The 24,735-nt window shown below is 47.4% G+C and overlaps 1 protein-coding gene across 1 annotated transcript; it reads left to right on the top strand.

Annotated features, from left to right (window-relative positions):
* Positions 1 to 316: 316 nt before the first annotated feature.
* LOC124524214 (zinc finger protein 709-like) lies at positions 317 to 19,936 on the top strand. Its single transcript, XM_047096310.1, has 4 exons — positions 317 to 416; positions 16,101 to 16,227; positions 16,450 to 16,507; positions 17,441 to 19,936. Exons 1-4 carry the CDS (start codon positions 414 to 416, stop codon positions 19,176 to 19,178), a joined length of 1,926 nt encoding a protein of 641 aa, XP_046952266.1. The 5' UTR covers positions 317 to 413; the 3' UTR covers positions 19,179 to 19,936.
* Positions 19,937 to 24,735: the final 4,799 nt, after the last annotated feature.

The raw sequence follows: 24,735 nt of genomic DNA, 5'->3' as shown, positions 1-24,735 counted from the left end.
GCCGCCCTGGCGCCCTTGGAGACGTGATTTTTTTTAAGTGTCTGTGTTTGCAAAGAAGTGTCAGAGTTCTGGGAGCGGACAGGCAGCACTACGCTTTCACGCACAAGTTCCTGGATAGGGCGCCTCCTGGCCGGTGTTAGGCTCCGACACCTAACCTCCGGCGCCCGCTGTCACTCAGGCGTGAGGGGGCGAGGCCTTGAGCACTGTCCAATCAGGGGCGGCGGCGGCGCGGTGGGTGGGGCGCCGCTCCGCAACCACCCCGGACGTCCCTGCGCTTTTCAGCCTCCCTGGGGATCGCGGGTCGCCTGGATTTAAAGGTGCCACGTTGCTCAAGCCGCCGTTATTTCGCGCTGTGAGCTACACCGTGGGCAGTGCTCTAAGGACGGCCGCCGGGGGACCCAGGAAACCTAGAAATGGTGAGCGTGCCTCCTGGGGTCCAGAGCCGGGCGCTGAGGGGCCGGTTGGAACCGGCCGGAACCGGCTGTGGCGGGACCCCCGCGGTCATCTCCCGAGTCTGCGGACCCGAGTTGGCCGGCGGCGCCTGGGTCCCCTTCGGCTTGGGTGCTGGGCCGGTAGCGGGGACCCTGGCGTCCGGGCTGCCCCGTCCTGTGCACGGCGACTTCGGCCCCGGAGACCCTGGGCAGCTTTGCACCCGCAGCCGCGTCTCCTCCGATTGTGTGGTGACCACGGGGAGGGTCGTCAGGGGGACAATCGTGACTCCTTCGCGTTTGTGCGTGGGAGGAGCTGTGACCTGTGGGGTCCCCAGTCCCTCCTTTTCCCCAGGGCGGGCTCATTTTCTCCTGAGCGTTCCAGATGTTTGGGAAGCACGGTCTGAAGTCTGTGACTCTGTCCCCGCTACACGCCCCCAGCCTAGCTCTCCCTGGGGCAGGCAGTGAATACCTACATTTCTAGTTCCTTCCCGCCTTCCCTAACGCCAGCTTCCCTTTGCCAATTCACAGCATCATTATCAATCATTGGTTCTATGGGTGCATTTCAAACACCCAGCATTTTAGCTCATTATTTAGCCACAGTCCGTGCATAGCTGTTTTTTAAAAGGCTAGTCTTCTGTGTGGATATTTGACTTGAGAGAAACGCCGAGAATAATCACCTGGAACTACTTTGTATGAAATCCTTGTGCCTCCCCCCCCCCCCCCAGGATCTTTCCTGGGCACAGACATCCTATGGGAAGTCCTTTGGGTGGCGGTTCCTCTTTGAAACTTTCCCGAGTGTTCTGTGCTGTGAGCACAGTTCCAGGTCAGCGCTGCCCCTCTCTGAGTAAGTTGCTTTTAGAAGATTTTTTTTTTCACTTTATTTTAGTCTTAGTTTTTCAGTGTCTGAAAATTCATGTAATCAGCAGAGCTTGAAACTCGGTGTGAAGTATTTCCAAAGAGGCGAGAAAGAGGTAATTTCAGAAAAATAGTCCAGTACTACAGTTGCACGGCTTAAAAATTGTTGTTTCCCTTTTTTTCCTCCCAGCGCAGCTAGTAAGAGTCTGAGGTTTGTTCTTTTATTTGGGGTGAGTTCAAATGGATTTCCAGGGCGTGGATACGCAGACCAGAACTGTGATTCTTTTCCTTTTTTAAATGTTTATTTGTTTTTTAGAGAGAGAGCGAGCGAGCACGAGAGAGAGAGAGAGAGAGAGAGAGAGAGAGAGAATGAGCGTGAGTGGGGGAGGGGCAGAGAGAGAGGGAGCCACAAGAATCCAGAGCAGGCTCCAGGCTCTGAGTTGTTGGCACAGAGTCTGACACCGGGCTGGAACCCCCCAAATGCAGGATCATGACCTGAGTCGAAGCTGAATGCTTAACGGTCTGCGCCACCCAGGCGCCCCTGCTTCTTAATCAGGTAGGATTAAGAGTGTATAAAGGCAATTACTTGCCGTGGAAATAATAATTAACACCTTTTCCCCCCTCCAGGAATGCAATAATTACTTGTGGGGGTTCTTGCTGACCTAGCAGAGTGCCTTCCAATTTTCTTCTCTCTTTTCCGCGTAAACACTGGGTTTGAGTGATTTTTGCTGGCCTCTTCGAACTGTGCTTTTGTGTGATTTAAAACGTCGGTGGTGTCAGGGGCGCCTGGGTGGCTCAGTCTGTTGAGCATGCGACTTCGGCTCAGGTCATGATCTCACAGTCCGGGAGTTAGAGCCCTGAGTCGGGCTCTGTGGGGACAGTTCAGAGCCCGGAGCCTGCTTCGGAGTCTGTGTCTCCCTCTCTCTCTTCCTCTCCCCCACTCACGCTCTGTCTCTCAAAAATTAATAAACATTAAAAAAAATAAATAAAATGTCAGTGGTGTCCAACCCAACTCCAAGGGGAAGCAGAAGCCTGAGGTCAGGGTCTCTAAGTTAAGACCCCCTTGTTAGATCCTTCCTTCCTTTCTTTCTTAATCTTTTTTTCTTTTTTTTTTTTGTAAGTAAACTAACCAACGTGGGGCTCGAACTTATGACCCCAAGATCAAAGGTCACAGACTATCAACTGAGCCAGACTGAGCCAGCCACGAGCACCTTAAGCTAAGACCCCCTTAAACCTGCAAAAGCAAGTACTTGAAAGCCCCCAGTTGTCCTTGGGGTCCCTCTCTCTGCAGGTGTCCTATTTGCTCACTGCCACTGTGGAAGGAGCCCTTTATTCTGAGAGAAGCTGCAGGCTGGTGGAAATCTGGGATGGCACTCGGGGTGGGTGGGGTGACAAGGCAGTCGAGGCCTTTCTGGAGTTGTAGCTCTCATTGCCTTGGGCCTGTTCGTAGGCCTGGTCTTGCGCGCCGGGCGGAGGTGCGCTCAGTATAAATCACGTCCGTCGAGAAGTCTGTGAAAGTCCAGTTCTGTGTCCTGGAACCGTGTCAGTGAATGGGGAGGTCATCTGGGTCAGAACCTTAAACTGAACCCTGCTGAGTGTCCTCACTTGGGAGCCTGGAACCCTGAGGCAGGGAGAGGTTCCCTTTGCCCTGGGGAGGGGAGGGGAGGGGAGGGGAGGGGAGGGGAGGGGAGGGTGTGCAGGGCTCCCGGAGCGCATTCCTGTGGCTGCTCGGGTGTCCCTCCCTTCCCTCCGCGGGGACTGACCCACTCCAGGGCTTCTGTCTCCACCGGGACAGTCTAGACCGGGGAACCTTCTAAAGGTGGCTTTCCTCGTGTCCTGTGGGACACGGCTTCTCATCCCTGCTGAGTCCGGTTTCTTTCCTGGATTGCTTTATTGATGGAATAGCGCAGCCCTTGGGCCCCGGTTTCCTTCAGCACTTGGGCCCCTGAACTGTAAGCTGGTGGAGAGAGACGGTGTGAGGCAAGGTGGAAAACGCGGGAAGTGCATGTAGGATTTGTGTTCGGTTTTACTCAAGACAACCTCACGGCATCACTTCCATTCATGGTGGAACTCACGTTGCTTTTCATACCTTCCCAGAATTGAAAAAAAAATTTTTAATGTTTATTTTTGAGAGAGAGAGAGTGAGACACACACACAGACTCTAAAGCAGGCTCCAGGCTCTGAGCTGTCAGCACAGAGTCCAAGGCGGGGCTTGAACTCCCAAACCTGGGGATCATGACCTGGGCCGAAGTCCCACGCTCAGTGGACTGAGCCACCCAGGTGCCCCCCTTCTCAGAATTTGTAAAGCCGGGCTGTGGAACAAGGCATGGAGTGGAAGTTTCTCGTCTAAGTCTCAGGCTGCAGGCCTCCAGGAGCAGCATAGTGGGTTATTGAAATAAGTTCGGATTAATTAAAGATGTTCTGTTTTCTAGCATCAGGGATGAATATGAACGCATCCGTGTTCATCATCTTTGGTTTTTTTTTTTTTTTGCCTTGGAGACTTTCCTTTCTGATTTTAGTTTTTTACGTGTTTATTTTGAGAGAGAGAGAGAGAGAGAGAGAGAGAGAGAGAGAGTGGTGAGAGCACAAGTGGGGGAGGAGCAGAGAGAAAGTGGGAGAGAGAGAATCCTAGGCAGGCTCTGCCCTGTCAGTGCAGACCCAGATGCTGGGCTTGAACTCATGAACCATGACATAATGACCCGAGCGGAAACCAAGATGCTTAGCTGACTGAGCTACGCAGGTGCCCCTAGACTTGTCTTTTTAAAGAGCATTTACATTGTACAGAAAACTTGATCGTAAAGTGCAGAGATTTCCCACATAACCCCTCTGTCTGCACACTGTCATATATTTATATATCATGATATATAAATATATACATATAGTTTTTAGCAGAGGTGGGTTTTTTTTTTTTTAAGGTTTGTTTCTTTTTTTTAGGAATCTCTACACCCTACGAGGGGCTCGAACTCACGACCCTGAGATCAAGAGTTGCACACTTCTCCAGCTAAGCCAGCCGGGCGCCCCTGTCCTATATATTTTTTTTTATCTCCTATTACTCTGGTGCATTTGTTATTTTGATGAGCCAACTTTGGAGTAGTTTACAGTAGGGTTGACTCTTACACAATGTCAGGTCTTCCGCTAATATGAAAACACATGTCTTCATCATTTCTGCGTCGTACAGAATATTGTCATTGTCCTGAACATCTCACGTGCTCGCGCCCCCCTTGTTCATTCCCTAGCAACCGAGGATCTTCTACTGTCTTTTACGTTTATCTTTTCCAGAATGTCCTATGCTTGGAGCCAGACAGTGTTGTCATAGTGGCTTCTTTCACTTAGGAATAGGATTTTAACTTTTCTCCATGTGGTTTTGGCTTGGGAATCTCCTTTGTTTTTTTTGTAACTGAAGACTCTTTCATCCTGTGGATTTACCAGTGATTGTTTCTCCATTTGCCTGTATTTGGTGTGTTTGTTCAAGTAAACTAGTTGGGCTGGAACTCACAAGTTGATCTCAAGATCGAGTTAAGTGCTTTACCCACTGAGCCAGCCAGGCTCTCCATTCGCCTACGTTTTGTGCTGGGTCTTAGTACCGGTTGTGGTTGGACTGGCTCTTGTGGATGACTGTAAGACTCCCTTTCAGCAGTAACCACCAGGAAACTTGGGGGGGGGGGAGGAAATTTATAACCAAAAGAGCTGGAAATTATACAGCGCACTGGGGGTCACACACGTGTCCTGTGTCACACACGTCCTCGGTAGAGAGAGACAACACCCAGGCTTGGGTTCTTATTTTATTGAGGTAAGGGTGGGGGTCTGTGATTTTACTGGCTCACACTCATTATGGGTGGATTTAAAACTTAAGAGCAGACGTTTAAATCACAAGAGACACAACAAATGGTCCGAGTGGTCAGTTAGAATCAACCAAGATCTCCAAAACAAAGGAGGTGGTTTGGCTCTTTATCTAGTCACGTGGCGGGCAATGTGTTTATTCTAGATACTGTCTTTGAAGCGAATGCCTCTTTGAAGTGAAAGCCTCAGCAAGCAAAGCTTAAGTCAGGCCCCATGCGTCGCAAAAAAGGAAAAAAAAAAACAACCCGAAACTGTCAGGGTTTACACTACAATCCACCCTTGTGATGCAGACGAATCAGAGTCCGATGGTGAGGACATCAACTGCCTGGTTAGTTAATCTGCTGAAAGTCCAGGAGTAGGGTTTGTCCAAACCCAGAAAGTAGGTCGGATTATGGTAGCAAATCCTGTGATAGTTGAACGGGCAGTAGTCTGAAGTCCAGTCCATAACCGTTGTCCCAAATTTGAAGAGTCCCGCAATAAAACTAAATCCGTGAGGGGCGCCTGGGTGGCTCAGCGGGTTGTAAACATCCTACTTGGGCTCAGGTCCTGATCTCATGGTGCCGCTAGAATCTAATATTTATAAAGGTGTATGAAGGACTTAATTTTTCTCTGTATAGCCACCCCCATTTCTATCTAAGATAACCATAGTAAAACGAATTGGTTTGCAAATTGAGTCTAGTTTTAATAAATTTGGCCTGGTAATTTACATAAGTGCAGTAAGAATAGTGATTGACCACATAGTCTGCTTTGTTGGAACTTTTCATAAGGAATCTCAGGTTGGACTTTTTTTTTTTTTAATGTTTCTATTTATTTTTGAGACAGAGAGAGACAGAGCATGAGCAGGGGAGGGGCAGAGAGAGGGGAAGACACAGAATCTGAAGCAGGCTCCAGGCTCTGAGCTATCGGCACAGAGCCCGACACGGGGCTTGAACTCAGACTGTGAGATCATGACCTGAGCTGACGCCTAACCGACTGAGCCACTCAGGCGCCCCAGGTTGGACTTTTAAAAATTTCTTGTGGCTAGGAAGCCAAGCCAAGGACTTAACCATCAGACTTTGCCTGCAACACCTACTGGTTTGGGTTTAATTCCTCTGTTCTCGGGGTCCTCAAAATATCCTGAGGTTCCTGCACCTACAGAAAGTGACCTTCCCTAGTCACCTGGTAAGGCTGCTGGGAGCCCTATTAACTAGGTATCAGGCTTGATTTTTCCACGGGGCTTTATTGGCTCCGTAAAGTCAGCCTTAGTTCCTTAAAAAGCTGTCTGTTCATATTTGAATCTACGTGTGTCTCTGTTAAACATAACATTTCAGTCAAAGCCTTGGTAATACAACTAATGTTTTCAATTGTGTCCTTTTGCAAGGAGACTAGATTCTTACTGATTTTATGTAACTGTATTATTATGCGACTGCGAATACTCATTAAAAGTTTCTGAATTCTGGAGAGATCAGGTAGGGAGGAAAAGTGATAGTTTCACCTTTGTTCACAAAGGTATACTTTATCATAAATTGGTGTAAGTCATAGCTAGCTTAAGAGAAAGGGTTTTCTTAGATCTAGGAAGCAAAAGATTAAAGAGTCCGAAAATTTTAAGCAAAAAGTCATAAAAATTATCCTTATCAGTTCACTCAGTCCTATGTAATTAATCCTTTCTCTTGATCTTTGGTTAGCAGTTTTATGGATGTGGTTTTTCCTGAGAGCACTGTAAATTCTTACCCAGTTCAGTGGAATGATCTGTAAGTTATCAGAAACCTGAATTCGAGAGGGCTTCTTATAGCCCTCTCCACGAATATCTCTGAGAATATCTCCACGAATATCTCTGAATATCACTCGCAAGAGCATCAGAGTAAAACACCTGTCTATTGAGTGACAAAGGACTTAAAAATGGCCATGGTTAAAGATCCGATGAGAGTTCATCGTGAGGCCGTTGCCAGGACAGTTTGTTTATTTCTGCGGCACGTAACATTCCAAGATAATAACTAGAATTACAAGTGATAACGTTATACCAGGACATAGGGGAGTCTCGGGAATTTCGTGCGATTTCTAGAACGCTTCTTTTAATAACATTCGCCCATAACTTATGACCTGAGAGTTTATCATCACTGATTCGACGGTGCCTCCCACGTAGTTTAACATACCCGATGAAAAGCCTAATTCGTGTAGCCTCTCTTTGTTCCTTCTGTCGGCCAGCTGTTGCGGGCAGTTTTAGTTACCTGCTGGGGTGTTTACATTTCAAAGGCATGGTAAGATTTACATCTTCAGGGGACCGAGAAAGGAAACACAAGCTTTTTCCTAGGAGTTTCTTGCCTTTTGGATGGTTTTGACCGTTCCAATCAAGATGTGGTAGTGCCATGCTGTGATTAGGGGGAGCGCCCTGCAAGGAATCCTTCTCTGGGCGTGGGTCAAATGGGGGCCTCTTCAAGGTAGGAAAAGAAGGGTTGGGGTCGAGGAATTAGTAAACCCATTGGACCTTCCCAGTTTCGCCTAGCAGGAGATGGGCTCATCTTAATGTTTTCCATTCCCCGGGAGCCTTAGCTGTGATCGCTGTGATGTCACGATGGGCATAGAGCCAGGCAGCAAATCTCCAAGTCTGTAAGGAGGTCCTAGTATAAGTTGGTAGCTCTGGGAGCCTTTACCTTCCCAGTTCCCTCTTCCTCCTCGTTAGAGGCCCTGGTAATCCTCTCCGGGGATTCCACTGGTGGCAGGGGCTGTATTTCTTGGTTCTGCCCTGTTCAGGGGAAAGTTGAGGGAGCTTAGGGTCTGTGGTATCTGGGTGGAAACAAGCATAGAGGCCTGGATGGATCTTTAAGAAACTTAATGGATTGTAGGGTCTTGAGAGATACCAGCCGGTTGATGTATTTGGCAGCTGTGAGTAACAATTCAGAGCCTGTTCCAAACCATCAAAAACCCGCAATTAGCCAATTGATTCCCCTCTCTCCTTCCTGCATAAAATCTTCAAGGAAGGTTTGATTTTTTAGTTAAGGTATACTTTGTGTGTGTGTGTGTGTGTGTGTGTGTGTGTGTGTTTAATTAAAAAAACTTTTATTTATTTATTTATTTTTATTAAAAAAATTTTTTTTTCAACATTTATTTATTTTTGGGACAGAGAGAGACAGAGCATGAACGGGGGAGGGGCAGAGAGAGAGGGAGACACAGAATCGGAAACAGGCTCCAGGCTCTGAGCCATCAGCCCAGAGCCTGACGCGGGGCTCGAACTCACGGACCGCGAGATCGTGACCTGGCTGAAGTCGGACGCTTAACCGACTGCGCCACCCAGGCGCCCCATATTTATTTTTGAGAGAGACACGTGCGCGCGCGCGCGCGCGTGCGCGCGCACACACACACACACACACACACACACACACACAAACAATCTGAGTGGGGGAGGGGCAAGGAGAGTGGGAGACACAGAATCGGAAGCCGGCTCCAGGCTCTGAGCTGTCAGCACAGAGCCTGACTCGGGGCCTGAAGTCATGAACCGTGAGATCATGGCCTGAGCTGAAGTCAGACGCTTAACCGACTGAACCACCCAGGTGTCCCTGTTACCAGACACTTTTGGATGATGGCACCATGAGCCCTCATAGTTAGCAGTTTTCCTTTCCAGGGAGTCCCAAGAGACTTCTGGCTTGAAGTCTGCCTCCACTAGTGTGATATGCACAGGGTCTTTGAGAAAACCCCTTAGGCGAACCCTCTAGAGCCGGAGACCTCTTGGAATGCTGGCATGATAGCTTTGAGGAACACCCAGGACGTGCCTTGGGCTTTTGCATTTATCAAGGAGCAGGTGTTTGTCCTCTGGGATCTTGGGTGCTTACACCGGATGTTGGTGACATTTATTTATTGGAAAAAAAAATTTTTTTTTTAATTTTTTTTCAACGTTTTTATTTATTTTTGGGACAGAGAGAGACAGAGCATGAATGGGGGAGGGGCAGAGAGAGAGGGAGACACAGAATCGGAAACAGGCTCCAGGCTCCGAGCGATCAGCCCAGAGCCTGACGCGGGGCTCGAACTCACAGACTGCGAGATCGTGACCTGGCTGAAGTCGGACGCTTAACCGACTGCGCCACCCAGGCGCCCCTGAAAAAATTTTTTAACATTTATTTTTTGAGAGAGAGACAGAGCGTGAGCAGGGGAGGGGCAGAGAGAGAGGGAGACACAGAATCCCAAGCCGGCTCCGGGCTCTGAGCGGTCAGCACAGAGCCCGATGCGGGGCTCGAACTCTCGCACCGTGAGATCATGACCTGAGCCGAAGTGGGACGCTTAATTGACCGAGCCACCCAGGCACCCCGGATGTTGATGACATTTATATCTGTCCTTTCATTTTTTTTTTTTTTTTTTTTTAAGCACCATCATGCCCGGAATCGGACCCATATCCCATTGAGTCAGGTGTGAAGAGTGACACAGAGGCCATTGGCCTTTGTTACATTTTTTTTCCTCTAGTGGTGCCATTGGTTTCTGGTTGCAAGGCTGCTTTACTCTTCTGGGTTCGGGCTTATAGTCCGGACATGAGTCACTGACTCTGTGGTCACAGGCGGAGTTCTCTCAGACTGCTCAAATGTGGGACTGTTTTCCTCATGCCTTTAGCCTAGAGCCTGTCCTTGGGATATGACAGTAGCCTTGTGATCGCAATTTCACCCTCCTTAGCTCTCCTTGCCTTGAGGTATGGAGGACACTTATGCATGTTAATAGTCAATTAAGGCCTTTTGTTGGTGAATTTAAATTAAATTTTTTTTTATTAAGTTTATTTATTTTGAGAGAAACAGAGCTTGAGCGGGAGAGGGGCAGAGAGGGAGACAGAATTCCAAGCAGGCTCCGCACTGTCAGCACAGAGCCCGACTCGGGGCTCGAACCCACGGACCGTGAGATCATGACCTGAGCCAAAGTCGGCCACCCAACCGACTGTGCCAGCCGGGCACCCCTCTTTGGTGAGTTTAAAACACAAGAGCGGGCATTTCAAGTGGAGGAGGAGAAAAAACAAGCGGCCCAGATAGTTATTGAAATCAATCAAGATGTTTAACAAAAAAGATGGCTCAGTGAGGGGCCGGGGCCTTATTCTTCCTGCAGGCTGGCTGTGTGTTTATTTGAAATGGCCATCTTTGAAGTGAATGCCTTAGCAATCAAAGCTTAATTCAGCCCTTGCATTACAACAAACCAACCAACCAAAAAACAATTGTCAGGGTTTACACCTAGAGGCTGGTGATAACTTTTATTTGCAATTTTCCAAAGACCCAGCATTTTCAAATTGCTTTTGTTCCTTGACCTGCGTGTTCAGATCTATTTCCCATTTTTAATTGGGTTGTTCGTCTTCTACGGGTTTTAAGAGTTCTTTGGATATTTTAGATACCAGTCCTTTATCAGGTAAGTGATTTATAAAGATTTTCTGCCAGTCTGTGGCTTGTTTTTCATCTCCTTAATTAACACTGTCTTTCTCTGGGCAGGAGTTCTTCATCTTGATGAAAACATATTTATTTTTTCTTTCTTGGATCTTGCTTTCGTCATTGCGTCCCCAAAGCAATCACCAAACCCAGGGCCGCCTAGATTTTTCTCCTGTGTTCTCTTTTAGGAGTTTTGTAGTTCAACATTTTACACTAAATCTATGATCCTTCACCCCCCACCCCCACCCACCTTCCTGCCAGCCCCCGACTCACACGTATTAGACTCCTTGGTCCCTGTTTCAAGACTGGTCGGGTGGGTGGTCGACATCACCACTGACCCTGTGTGCTCGCTTTGCTGCGCTTTGGTCACAGCGTCGTGGTGCTTGGACCCCCCGCCCCCTCACCAAGTCCCTGGGATAGTCCAAGCCCATGCGCCCTGTCACACTCCGTAGCAGGGCTACGATCCATTGTTTAATTTTTGTGAGAGGTGTAAAATCTGTGTACGGATTCTTTGTGTGTATGTTTATGGATGTCTAGTTCTTTCTGCACTATTTACTCTAAAGGCTACATTTTCTATTGAATTGCCTTTAGTCCTTTCTCAAAGATGAGTTCTGTATTCTTGTGTGGATCTTTAGAAAGTGAAGGGTGCCTGGTTGGCTCAGTCGATTCAGTGTCTGACTCTTGATTTCAGCTCAGGTCATGATCTCACCGCTCGTGGGTTCAAGCCCTGCATCGGACTCCTTGCTGACAGTGCGGAGCCTGCTTACGATCCTCTCTCTCTGCCCCTCCCGTGTGCTTGTGCTCTCTCTCTCTCTCTCTCTCTCAAAATAAGTAAATAAACTTAAAAAAAAAAGTAGTAATTGACTTTTGTAAATTGACATTTTGTCCTTCAGCTTTCCTTACTCTCTCGGTATAGTTGACCTTTTAACACAGGTTTGAACTCTGTGAGTACGCGGGTGTAAAAAAATTTTTAAGGAGATGATAGCAAAAGCCACAAGGTATTTTTTATTTAAAAATTTTTTTAATGTTTGTTTATTTTTGAGAGAGACAGGATGTGAGCTGGGGTGGGGCAGAGAGAAAGAGGGAGACACAGAATCCAAAGGAAGCTCCTGGCCCCCAAGCTGTCAGCACAGAGCCTGATACGGGGTTCGAACTCATGGACCATGACATCATGACCTGAGCTGAAGTCAGACGCTTAACGGACTGAGCCACCCAGGCGCCCCGACAAGGCATTTATTTACAGCTACCCCCGCCCCCACCCCCCGGCCGGCCTTCCCTGGACTGAATCAAAAGTGACGGGCCCAGAGGTAGTGCTTGCTGCCTCCTGAGTACCCGTGGAGGTGCTGGCACGGGGCAGGGCTGCAGGTCGCCCGTGTACTGACGGGGTGGTCAGGTGGCGCGTCTCGTGCTGGTCTTCAGGAGGCCGGGCTGAAGTGGGGAAACTCATCAGCGATGCACAAGGAGGCCACACCCACTGAGTCCTATGCAAGCAGGTTGGCCTCTGGCGCTGCATTTGGGACAGCTACGGTCGTCGGGTCCCTCCCAGGCCAGCGGGGACGGCACCCCAGTCCTCCTGGGGGTGGGAGAGCTTAGGTGTGGCCACAGCTGCTGAAGGGCGTGGGCCTGGGGTGCAGCTCCCAGCGGGCGAGGCAGCTCCACCAGCCTCCAGGCTGCCGTCACCACCCTGAGGCCTGGCCGAGCTGAGCTACCAGGCGATGGACCGTGGCCATCCTGGGGCCAGGCCTGCAGCCATTACCCACCGCGCCCGGGGCCTGATCCAGCCTGGCTGGGCCTACCTATGGGTAGATTTTTTTCAATCAACGTTTCCTTACAATTTCATTAATGTTTCTTTAGCTTACTTTACTGGAAGAATCTAGGGCACGTAACATACAAAATACGTGTTAATCGGCTTTTATGTTGTCCTTAAGGATCCCGGTCAACAGTAGGCTGTCCATAGTTATAGGCGGCCAAAAGATGTACCCAGATAATTGACTGCCCAAGGGTTTGGTGCCCCTAACTCCCAAGTTGTTCAAGGGTCAGCTGGAGTTGGAAGGGATTTTCTTGTCATTTGGGACTATGCGATTTGCTCCACAGACAGTCTTGTCTTTTGCCGCAAAGACCATTTTATTTCTAGCTTCCCAACCTGCATACTGTTTTTTTTTTTTTTTTTTTTCCTTTTTGGGTCTTAACTGCATTAGTTAAGAATTCTAGTACAAGGTTGACCAGGACTGGGGAGAGGGGACATCCTGGCTTTCTTCCTGATGTTACCAGAAAGCATTTAGTTCTTTCAGGGTAGTGCACGTATATTAAATAAAAGCCCAGTTGATGTGTAGAGAGGTAGGTGTGGGCACAGGGGAAGGAAGCATCCTCCTCTTCAATGATTTAGTCTCCATCTTTAGGGAGCTTATTATCTATGTACTTGGGTTTGACCTACTGTGCTACAGTGGGAAAGGTATGTCTCTTAGTTCCTAGCAAAAACCTCTTGAAGTCCTTGGAATTACCTAAGTGATAAGGGGGTGATCATGTCTTTTTTTGTTTTTAATTAAAAAAAAATTTTTTTTTAACATTTATTTATTTTTGAGACAGAGAGAGACAGAGCATGAACGGGGGAGGGTCAGAGAGAGAGGGAGACACAGAATCCGAAACAGGCTCCAGGCTCTGAGCGGTCAGCACAGAGCCTGATGCGGGGCTTGAACTCACGGACCGCGAGATCATGACCTGAGCTGAAGTCGGACGCTTCACCGACTGAGCCACCCAGGCGCCCCGATCGTGTCTTTTAAAAACATTTTTTTTTAGTGTTTATTTTTGAAAGAGAAGAGTGCGAGCGGGGGAGGAGCAGAGAGAGAGAGGGAGACTGAGGATCTGCAGTGGGCTCGGTGCTGACAGCAGAGAGCCCCCTGCAGGCCTCGAACTCATGAACTGTGATATCATGACCGGAGCTGAAGTCAGATGCTCAACAGACTGAGCCACTCAGGCGCCACCCCTTTATACATATACACACACACACACACACACACACACACACACACACACATAATATACATGTTATGTATACATATGTATACATATACATATGTATATGTATACATATACATATATACATATATATGTATATATACATATATTATGTATATATTATATATATTATATATAATATACATATATTATGTATATATTATATATATTACATATATATATAATGTGTATATATATATGTATATATATATAATGTAAATATAAATATATACTGCTACTACATAGCAGGGTGAGGGTTGAACACACCATAAACACCAAGCCTTGATTAAGGGCTTGGGACTTTGAGCCCCAGCTCCCAGCATCTGGAGAGAGAAGACAGGCTATGGAGAGTGAGTTAATCACCAGTGGCCAGAAATTTCATAAATTGTGTCCATTAAATGAAATCTCCACGAAAACCCTTGAAGACCCAATTCGGGGGGTGTCCAGGTGGGTGAACACCTACATCCAGGTGCTAGAAGGTTGGCGTGTCCGGAGAGGAGGGGGCAGCTCTGCAAAACCCACTCCCCTTAGGCGTATGACCACCTGACTTGGCATCACTACCTCTTGTCTGTGTCATGTAAGTTACCGTACATGATGGCACATGGAGGGGATCCAAATGTGTGGGCGGCCGAGCAGAAGTGTCACAGCCAGCGTCCGAAGTAGGGGCAGTGTGTGGGACTGAACTCTTCACCTATGGAGTCTGATGTGGACTCTGGGTGTTAGTGTTGTAAGTGAATTGAACTGTTAGACACCCGTTTGGTGACATAGAATTGGAGAAGTGGTGTTGGGACAGACATCACATATTTGGTGTCACGAGGGGGAAAAAAACCTCATCATCCTCAGAAGCACTCCACCTTCTGGAGGTGATAAGGCTAGAAGGGACTTAAGTTGGCTGTTTCCCTCTTCCCAGGTCGAATAGGCCTTGGGACAGTCCTGGTCACTTATACTCTTGTGAAATAGATTGTCTTGAGGATGGGCCTTGTTGAGAAGCATAGAATATTATGGACCTTTTTCCCTTTTTTTTTTTTTTTTTAAAGTAGGCTTTACGCCCACTTGGGGCTTAAACTCACCACCCTGAGATCAAGACCTTAGCTGAGATCAAGAGTCAGACAGTTAACTGTCTGAGCCACCCAGGTGCCCCTGGACATATCTTTAAATGACTACTTTTTATCTCTGTAATTTGAGAGAGAGGAACACACAGAATCCGAAGCAGGCTCCAGGCTCCGGGCTCTGAGCTGTCAGCACAGAGCCCGACACGGGGCTCGAACTCACAAACCAGGAGATCATGACCTGAGCTGAAGTCAGGTGCTTAACTGACTGAGCCACACAGGCGCCACTCTAAGGCTTTCTAAGCAGTCTCCGGCTTCCTAATGTTCATTCTCTTCTGCACACTAGATAACAGGACTTTTTATGAACGTGCTCTGCAGTTCCATGGTGGAAAGAATAATTATGACTGACCAGTTCATTACTGGTCATGAGGCACCTCATTACTCCCTGAGAAATGTTCCTCATTTGCTGTCACTCTACTGAATCCGGCCATTCTAGCATTAGAATTGCTGGGTGGGACGTTTTCGCTGTTCCCTAGACATGGACATCATTGAATTACTGATCTCTTTCACGGACCAGCATTTAGGGGAATTAATCCGTTGAGGGATTCCTGTGCTTGGATAGACTGTTGTCCTGCCTTCCCAACAGAGGAACTCGGAAATGAGAGAAGTTGGGAGGAAAGCCTCTCAAATGGCTGGTTGGGTATCCGTTGCACCAGGAATCAGAAAAAGGGGATTTGATGAGATTTTTGGACTCTGTTTCATATCCCGTACACATCCATCTTCAGTACTGGTGTGGAATTCAGCGAAGTCCCTTGCAAACTCCAGGCCTTAACATGTTCCTCAAGGTCACAAGGCCCTGGTCAGTTATGATTCTGTCAGAAAATCTCTTCTGGTCTGTGTGCCTTTGTGTCCTAAAGATTAACGGGAGGCAACTCTGAGACTCGTTAGTATATGGATTTTGGGGATGTCTAAGTTGTCACGTCTTTTCCTCCCATCTGAGTTGAGTCCTCTGAATATCATCCTGGTCCGTGAAAGGAGGCAGAGCACGGAAGGCAAAACTGATTTCCGTGATAAATATTACACAAATGAGAACTGTACTCTTCTAGAAAAAGCTTCCCTTTTTTTTTTTCCTGTTTTTGTTCATAAAACGTCGTGCACTTATGACCCCAGGCTTCATGGAGTAGTACCTGATGTGGTTATTTAAGGAGATGAAAGTTTTTCTCACAAAGAATTGATGGTCTTAAGATGGAAATATTTCTTCCGATTCTGTAGCGTTTCTCCAAGGTGTTCTGTTCCCTGACAGTAGAGAGCAATGAAGATTTGAAGTGATCACCGTAAAAATGTAGCAGTAAATTCCGTGTGTTCGTGATGCTGTTAAATTCATGAGGACGTGAGTGTGGCCAGAGAGGAGGAGTCTGAGAACCAAGTCGTCGAATAAATGTTGAGAAGTCAGGGTCGTATGTGAATTTCTTACGAATTGAGTATAGATCGCCAGTTCTGCCCGTCTTACCCATCCCCCTGTACACATGTATGGGATGTTTTAGGACTCAGTGGCCTTTGAGGATGTGACTGTGAACTTCACCCTGGAGGAGTGGGCTCTTCTGAATCCTTCCCAGAAGAAACTCTACAGAGATGTGATGCAGGAAACCTTCAGGAACCTGGCCTCAGTAGGTAGGGATGACGATATTCTTACTTGCTTGGTCAATATTCTTATTCACTTAATCAATTAGGGAGCCAGTGTTGCTTGTTTATCGGTGCTGTTTCGAGAGGTTAAGTGTGGAAAGCAAATACGTTGGTAAATGAAGCAGCCATGGTGACGGTTCATCAGGGACGTAGAAACTAAAATAATTTTAGTATTTTTTTATAATTGATTTTTCCTGGTCTGCGTTGTAGGAGACAAATGGGAAGATCGTAACAGTAAAACTCTGTATGAACATGAGACAAATCGAAGGTGAGTCCCACTCATATAAGAGCAGTGTCCCTGGGGGTGCCTGGCCAACTCAGTAGAGAGCATGCAACTCTTCTATGTTATTTTTTTTTAACATTTTTTTTAACGTTTTATTTATTTTTGAGACAGAGAGAGACAGAGCATGAACGGGGGAGGGGCAGAGAGAGAGGGAGACACAGAATCGGAAGCAGGCTCCAGGCTCCGAGCCATCAGCCCAGAGCCCGACGCGGGGCTCGAACTCACGGACCGCGAGATCGTGACCTGAGCTGAAGTCGGACGCCTAACCGACTGAGCCACTCAGGCGCCCCTCTTTTATGTTATTTAAAAAAAAAACTGTTTAATGTTTATTTTTGAGAGAGAGAGAGAGAGAGAGAGAGAGGTGCGGGGAGGGGCAGAGAAAAAGAGGGAGACAGAATCCGGAGCAAGCTGCAGGCTCATGAACTGGGAGACCTTGACCTGAGCCGAAGTCAGACGCCCAACTGAGCCACCCAGGTGCCCACCCCCCACCTTTTTAATGTTTACTTAGAAGTAAATAAATAAATTAAAAGAGTGTCCCATGAGAGCATCTTTGTCATGAAATTAAAACAAACAAGCAAATAAAACAAATCAGACCAGTTTTCAAGTCTGTTCGTTTTTCGGATATTTTCGTCAAGAATTTTTGCTGAAATGTGACCTAGATGTTCAACGTGTGAAAAATAGTACACATGGAAAAATGTCTTCAGAAACCCCGTTGATGACCATCCCTTTTGATAAGAGCTGCGATCGAGTCCTCTCGCAGAATGCCTAGCACCCGTTCACTTCCAGACGACCAGCACGAAACACATACACGGTGTTTTTGGGAAAATGGCGGAAAAAAAAAAAGTCTCATTGCAATAATACAGTGAATACGAAATTCCTAATAAACCGTTAATAACCTGCTTCTCCTTTCTCCGGCAGGCGCGTGGTAGAGAGTCCCTGTCAAAGTAAGGAAGGTAGTCAGCGCGGAGACCCCCGCCGCCGGAATCCAAGTCCTAAGCAGATAAAGAAGATCTCTACCGGAATCAAACTCCGTAAATGCAGTTTCTGTGGACAGGTGTTCAGGCATCATTCATCCTTCAGCAGGCACATGCTCTCCCACACTGGCCACAAACTGTACGAGTACCAGGAATACGAAGAGAAGCCTTATAAGTGTAAGGAGTGTGGGAAGGCCTTCAAACATCGCCAGTCCATCCGCGTACACGTCAGGACTCACACCGGCGAGAAACCTTACAAGTGCCAGCACTGTGGGAAAGCCTTCAAACACTGCCAGTCCATTCGCAAGCATGAGAGGATCCACACCGGCGAGAAGCCCTACGCGTGCAAACAGTGCGGAGAAACGTTCCGGTATCGCCACAACTTCCAGAAACACGAGCGGACGCACACCGGAGAGCAGCCCTACAGGTGTAAGCACTGTGGGAAAGCCCTCAGTTGTCTCAGCTACTGCCGGGTTCACGAGCGAACTCACACCGGCGAGAAACCGTACGAGTGTAAGCAATGTGGGAAAGCCTTCAGTTACGCCAGTTACATCCGAATACACGAGAGAACTCACACTGGAGAGAAGCCCTACGAGTGCAAGAAGTGTGGGAAAGCCTTTAGTTGCCCAAATTACTTTCGAAAACATGAGAAAACGCACACCGGGGAGAAACCCTACGAGTGTAAGCAGTGCGGTAAAGGCTTCAGCTGCCCTAGATCCTTCCGCAGTCACGAAAAGAGACACCGGGGCGAGAAGCCGTACGAATGTAAGGTATGTGGTAAAACCTACAGCTGCCCCGTATACTTTCGAAACCATGAAAGGAGACACAGCGGGGAGAAGTCCTATGAATGCAAAATCTGTGGGAAGTCCTTCAGTTGTCCCAAGTATTTTCGAAAACACGAGAGAAGTCACACGGGCGAGGAACCCTGTGAATGTAACGACTGTGAGAACGTTCCCGTGAGTCCTCTCGCGATATTTCAAAGACACGTGATGAAGGCCACCGGAGATGGACCTTACAAGTGTAAGGAGTGCGGGAAGGTCTTCGACTGCCCCAATTACTTTCGATGTCACGAGAAGATCCACAGTGGAGAAAAGCCATACGGATGTAAGGAATGTGGCAAAGCCTTCAGTTCCTCCATGTCCCTTCAAAACCACGAAAGAAGTCATAGTAGGAAAAAACCTCATGAATGTAAGGAATGCGGCAAAGCCTTCAGTTTTCCCTGTTCCCTCCAGAAACACGAAAGAAGTCACACCGGGGAGAAACCCTATGAATGTAAGCAGTGTGGGAAAGCCTTCACTTACCTCAGTTCTATGCAAAAACACGAAAGAACTCACAGTGGAGAGAAACCGTATGAATGTAAGCAGTGTGGGAAAGCCTTCATTTATCTCAGTTCTATGCAAAAGCACGAAAGGACCCATAGTGGAGAGAAGCCGTATGAATGTAAGCAGTGTGGGAAAGCCTTCATCACTCTCTCAAACGTTCAAAGGCACATGATAAAGCACACCGGAGATGGACCTTGTAAATGTAAGGAGTGTGGGAAGGCCTTCGATTGTCCTAGTTCGTTGCGAACACACGAACGGACTCACACAGGGGAGAAACCCTATCAGTGTAAACATTGTGGTAAAGCCTTTACTCGTTCCAGTTCTCTACGAAACCACGAGAGAACTCATAGCGGAGCGTAGCCGTATGAGTGTAAGGAGTGTGGGAAAGACTTCGGTTCCAGTTCTTTCTGAATACACGAGATCACTCACACTGGAGAGAAACGCTCTGTGCACAAACAATATGGTCCAGTCCTACTCGCTGTTACCTTCATATACACGGAACTCCTACTAGAGAGAAACCGAACGGAAGGAAAGTGGCGAAAGCCTTCCTTTATCACAGTCTTTCGAGGACGCACGGGTGCACGCGGGGGAGAAACCATATGAATGTAAGGGACGTGGGAAGGCCATCCGTGCATGTCCGTGAGAAGCCACAGAAGAACCCACACTGGAGAGGGTAGTCTTGAATGTAAACATTGTAGGAAAATTCACTTGCCCCACCTCCTTACAAAGCCACAAGAGAATGTATAATGGATAGATACTTTATAAAGGAACACCTTCTGATTTTAACAAATGTTTTCAAAGTCCTTTGAAAACTGCACTGGAAGGAAATCCTATTTTTGTAAGTAATATGGGTAAGCCTGGTGCAAATTAATTAGTGTATAACACTCCCCCAAATTCACAACACGAAAGAAACGTTATTAACAGTATACATAATATTGTCTTCATCAGTGGCTTTTTTTTCTCCAGTTTTATTGGTAAAAATTAACATATTACTGCATAAGTTTAAGGCATGTAGCCTGATGGTGTGATTTACATATTTTGTGGAAAAGGTACAATGGCTCGTTTTTGTTTTGTTTAACGTTTATTTATTTTTGAGAGAGAGAGACAGAGAGAGAGAGAGAGAGAGAGAGGGAGCTACAGAATCCGAAGCAGGCTCCAGGCTCCGAGCTGTCAGCACAGAGCCTGATGCGGGGCTCGAACTCACAAACTGTGAGATCATGACCTGAGCCAAAGTCGGACGCCCAACCAACTGAGCCACCCAGGGGGCCCCCCTTTTGTTTTTTTATTTTTAAGTTTATTTATTTTGCGTGAGAGTGGGTGAGGGGAAGGGAGAGAGAAAATCTCAAGCAAGCTCTGCACTGACAGTGGGCTCGAACTCACAAACCATGAGATCGTGACCTGAGCCGAAGTCAGATGCTTAACCGACTGAGCCACCCAGGCGCCCCTACAGTGGCTCATTCTTGAAGTAATTCTCTGTAGTTTGGATTTCTACTTCAGTTTTGCAAGTAAACATTGAGGTGGGAAAATATTACAGGTACTCACGAAGCAGCAGATTCTGAGTTTAACAGGTAAAATTTTCCACTTGGTAAAAGGCTAGTGTTTCTATTTGGACGACTTTTATCCGTGGACGAACCGAAGTCTATTTCCAACATGCAAGTAGGTTTAATTTTTACTTAATTTTTTCATTTTTCTGTAAGGATAGGGCTATTGAGTAATGACGTGTTATCCTTAAACTGCCAATTCTTCAGCAAAAATGAGTTTCGCAGCAATAGAGAAGTGCAGTTCCGGACAAGGAAGCCATGCATGGCCATGGCCATGGCCATCGGCAACCGGAGGACAAAGGAGAGGAGTGCTCCTCCTATAGAAGAAAGCGGGGGACTTGGGAGGGGCTGTTATGAACACAAGTTTGATCGGAACACACCGGGGGTTCAAAATACAGTGGCTTTTCATTGGCCGAGTCGTGACTGTGTCATTGGCCGGCCTGTTGTGGGGTGAAGAGGAACCCTTTCTTTTCCTGCAGAGGTAATAAAGTAGTCGCCAAAGTGGTATTTCAGGGTACGTCCCGTCCCGTTGAGTGCGCACCTGAGGAGCCATAGGGCTGGGAATTTCTGCTGAGCTCCTGACTCCATTTTCAACAGATTTCCTTTTGTCAACTTTTACATTTCTTCCTTTGGTCGAGATCTCTCTTTGAACGCGTTGCTGCTGAAGAGTCAGGCTTTCCACGTTGAGTGGTTTTCTCTTTCAGGGCCTCCATTAGAAAGAAAGCGCAGGGGGCGCCTGGGTGGCGCAGTCGGTTAAGCGTCCGACTTCAGCCAGGTCACGATCTCGCGGTCTGTGAGTTCGAGCCCCGCGTCAGGCTCTGGGCTGATGGCTCGGAGCCTGGAGCCTGTTTCCGATTCTGTGTCTCCCTCTCTCTCTGCCCCTCCTCCTCCGTTCATGCTCTGTCTCTCTCTGTCCCAAAAATAAATAAAAAAAAAAACGTTGAAAAAAAAAGAAAGAAAGCGCAGAGCCGTTGGAGCCCCCGTTAGCCACATTTGAGTAACTAGTCTGGGTTAGAGGGAGAACTCCTAGGCATTTCCCAACCAAAGTCTGTGTCTTCTCAAGGTCAGAGGTGTTGGAGATCATCTCGGGAGTGTTGAGGCAGCATCACCTTATTGGGTACATTTTTTTTTTAATTAATGTTTATTTTTGAAGGAGAGACAGAACATGAGCGGGGGAGGGGCAGAGAGAGGGGGAGACACAGAATCCGAAGCAGGCTCCGGGCTCCGAGCTGTCGGCACAGACCCCGACGCGGGGCTCGAACTCACAAACTGCGAGATCATGACCTGAGCCGAAGTCGGCCGCTCAACCGACTGAACCACCCAGGCGCCCCCAGTTGGGTGCACTGTCCAACTTAGTTGGACAACTAAGTTGGTCCAACTTAGAGGAGGAAGGTGCACTCGCTGAATGCAGACCTCCGAGTCTGGTATCCCTCTTGGAAGTCGCTGCGCAAAGCAGCCATAGGCGAAGAATGAGAAAATATTGCAAAAACACGTGGTTATAATCAACCACCTGCATTTGGGAAGATACATACAGTACAGGTATAAATATGAAGCAACAGCTGATGAGTTTTTCGTAGAACAAACCTTCAAAGGCTTTTTAAAGAGTGTTCTCTCAAAAGAGCTGTTGGTGACCAAATGGATTACATCCTGTAAGGTCGCTAATTCAGAGATGGTGAATTTGGAGGAGAATCCAGTCAGTTACCCTTTCCGATGAAAGAAAGACTTGTGAATTTCGAATCATCTTCTTCTTTTTTTTTTTTTTTAATTCTTTTAATGTTTATTTTTGAGAGAGAAAGCGCAGGCAGGGGAAGGGCAGAGAGGGAGAGGGAGACAGAGGATCCAAAGCGGGCTCCGTGCTGACAGCAGCATGCCAGGCATGGGGCTCGAACTCGGGAACTGTGAGGCCATGACCTGAGCTGAAGCCAGACGCTCAACCGACCGAGCCTCCCAGGCGCCCCTGAATTTTGAACCTTCTAACGCTTCACAAAAAGGGATTGAACAATCAGTTTCTCACAGGGTCACGGTCAGGCTATTTCTGAAAGGTCATAATCAAAAGAAGCGATTGCCCCCTTTGTGCAAGGGTTTGGGAAATGCAGGCAAGGGCTTTGTGTTTCCACAAGAGGGGGAGAAGAAGCAACAATGAGAAAAAGGTGTGTTGGCCTAGTCTGGATCTCTTGGGAAAGTTTGTGTGGTCAGATGTTGGCCCCTTCAATTCTGGGAAATCCTTACCTTCCGTTCGCCACGGAGCGAGCAGGTCCAGTCAGGGTGTGGTGCTTTCTCGACAGGTATCCTGCGAATCTGAGAGTCTCTTCCTGAAGTTGGGCAACCCAAGGGTTGGTTAGCAGTTCCTGAAAAGGACCTTTCCAACAAGGTTGAAGAGTCTGGAGTTATCTTCTCCAACACACGGAACCTCCGCATTGCAAGGTTTAATGCTTAAGGTTGTCATCTCTCAGAAGTGCGGCATAAAAAGATTGTACTTACCAAGGCATGGTTATTTTTTAATAAAAGCGATTAGGCCTTTTCACCATGGAAGTATATCTCTTTTTATCAGCTGTGGGCCCGAGGAGGCAGGGGCCAAGTGCATTGGACGTCCTGTGACCGATTCAAAGGGTGAGAGTCCGTGAGTTCCACAGAGAGTGGATCTATCAGCCTATCAACTATTGTTGGCAGTGTTATCAGCCCTGGTATTTGGAAGGGTGTCTACAGATATGCCTACTGAGTCTGAATAGTGTCCTTAGCGTGTTCCACTAACCCTCTAGATGGAGGATGGTAAACGTCGCGACAGTTGTCGCTTGTGGAAGCAGCTGACTGTTAAAATTGGTTCCCTGATTGCTGTGAAGTTCAAGAGGGCTTCCTCAGGTAGGATCATCTGTCACAGAATTTCAGTGACGGTGAAAGCATTGGCCTGTCCCTAGGGGAGAGTCTCAGACGAGAGAGAAAGTACACAAACCATGCCTAAAGCGCATTTATACCTATGTTACGGGAAAGTTGTATGAACTAAATTTGCGCCAACTGGTTTCCCTGGGTTATACGTTGAACGATACCGGTAAGCGGGGTAGGCAGTTTTCATGGTCCTATTAACATTGTCCCACCGGTATTTGTTCATGAGTGCTCTCATCTTGTCAGTAGACCCATCGTTTAATACACGTGCAGCGGGAAGTAGTGGGGATTTTAGAATTTCTGGGAAGACTGAGTGTTTTTTTGGCCCAAACCAGAGTTCTTTTATCAGACCAACAATTATTAGATTTCTGATTTTTTCTTTTTTTTAATTTCCTGGGGCCAATGTTGGGTGTCTCTGTTTAACTTTTCTGATTATCATTTGGGAGAATCTCCCTTTGGAACATGATGGAGGTTTGAGTATTGCTTTCCTAGAGCAGCATTTTTTGGGGGGCAGTATTAGCAAGGTGGTTTCCTTTGGCCTCCAGGGAGTTGAATCTGGAATGCCCGGGAACCTTAATAATTGCCATAGTAGCTGGCTAATATGTGGCATCTAATAAATTTGGGGTATAGACATTTTTAGTTTTTTATTGGAGGTAGGGACACATCGTCTCCCTAATATTGCAAGGTCATGAGCTATCCCAAGGGCATACTGACTATGTATAAATGTGCTTTTACCCTTGGATAAGGTACAAGCTCGTGTAAGGGCTTCTATAACTCAGCCTATTTGGCTGGAATAGCCAAAGGTAAAGGTGCTTCCTCGGTGGCTTCAAAAGGAGTTCTGTGGGGCGCCTGGGTGGCTCAGTTGGTTAAGTGTCCGGCCTCGGCTCAGCTCATGAGTTCACGAGTTCAAGCCCCATGTCGGGCTCTGTGCTGACAGCTCAGAGCCTGGAGCCTGTTTCAGATTCTGTGTTTCCCTCTCTCTCTCTGCCCCTCCCCTACTCACGTTCTGTCTGTCTGTCTCTCAAAAATAAACATTAAAAAGTTTTTAAAAAAAAGTTTTGTTTGCTTTCTTTAGTGATTATTTTCTTCTATTAAGAGAGGGAGAGAGACTCCCAAGCAGGCTTGGGGCTGCCAACACGGAACCCGATGCGGGGCTCAATCCCACAAACTCTGAGATCATGACCTGAGCCAAAACCAAGAGTCTGACCCTTAACCCACTGAGCCACCCAGGTGCCCCCAAAAGGTGTTGTAATAGTATACCCAGCACAGTTGTTTCATCTTTTAAATAGGAACCATCAGTAAATCACAAAAAATGTGCATTCGTTAGAGGAGTTTCCTGTACCTTTTTCTATGTGGAGTCAAAAGGTAATTTGTCAAGCATTAGGCAGTCATGAGGGTTTTTGACTGGGTCCAAATGTAGTCCTCGTTTTGAGATCAGATCCCTAAATATCAAACTTGAATGAGCAAACTGCAAGTTTTCTGGGAGGCTTTATGTT

The sequence above is a fragment of the Lynx rufus genome, unplaced genomic scaffold, assembly GCF_022079265.1.
Source record: "Lynx rufus isolate CCGP_SWC_20201006 ecotype Redwood Valley unplaced genomic scaffold, mLynRuf1.p SCAF_4, whole genome shotgun sequence".
NCBI classification, from domain to species: domain Eukaryota; kingdom Metazoa; phylum Chordata; class Mammalia; order Carnivora; family Felidae; genus Lynx; species Lynx rufus.
Note: the sequence above shows the minus strand (reverse complement) of the source record. Positions and strands in the feature narration are given on the sequence as shown.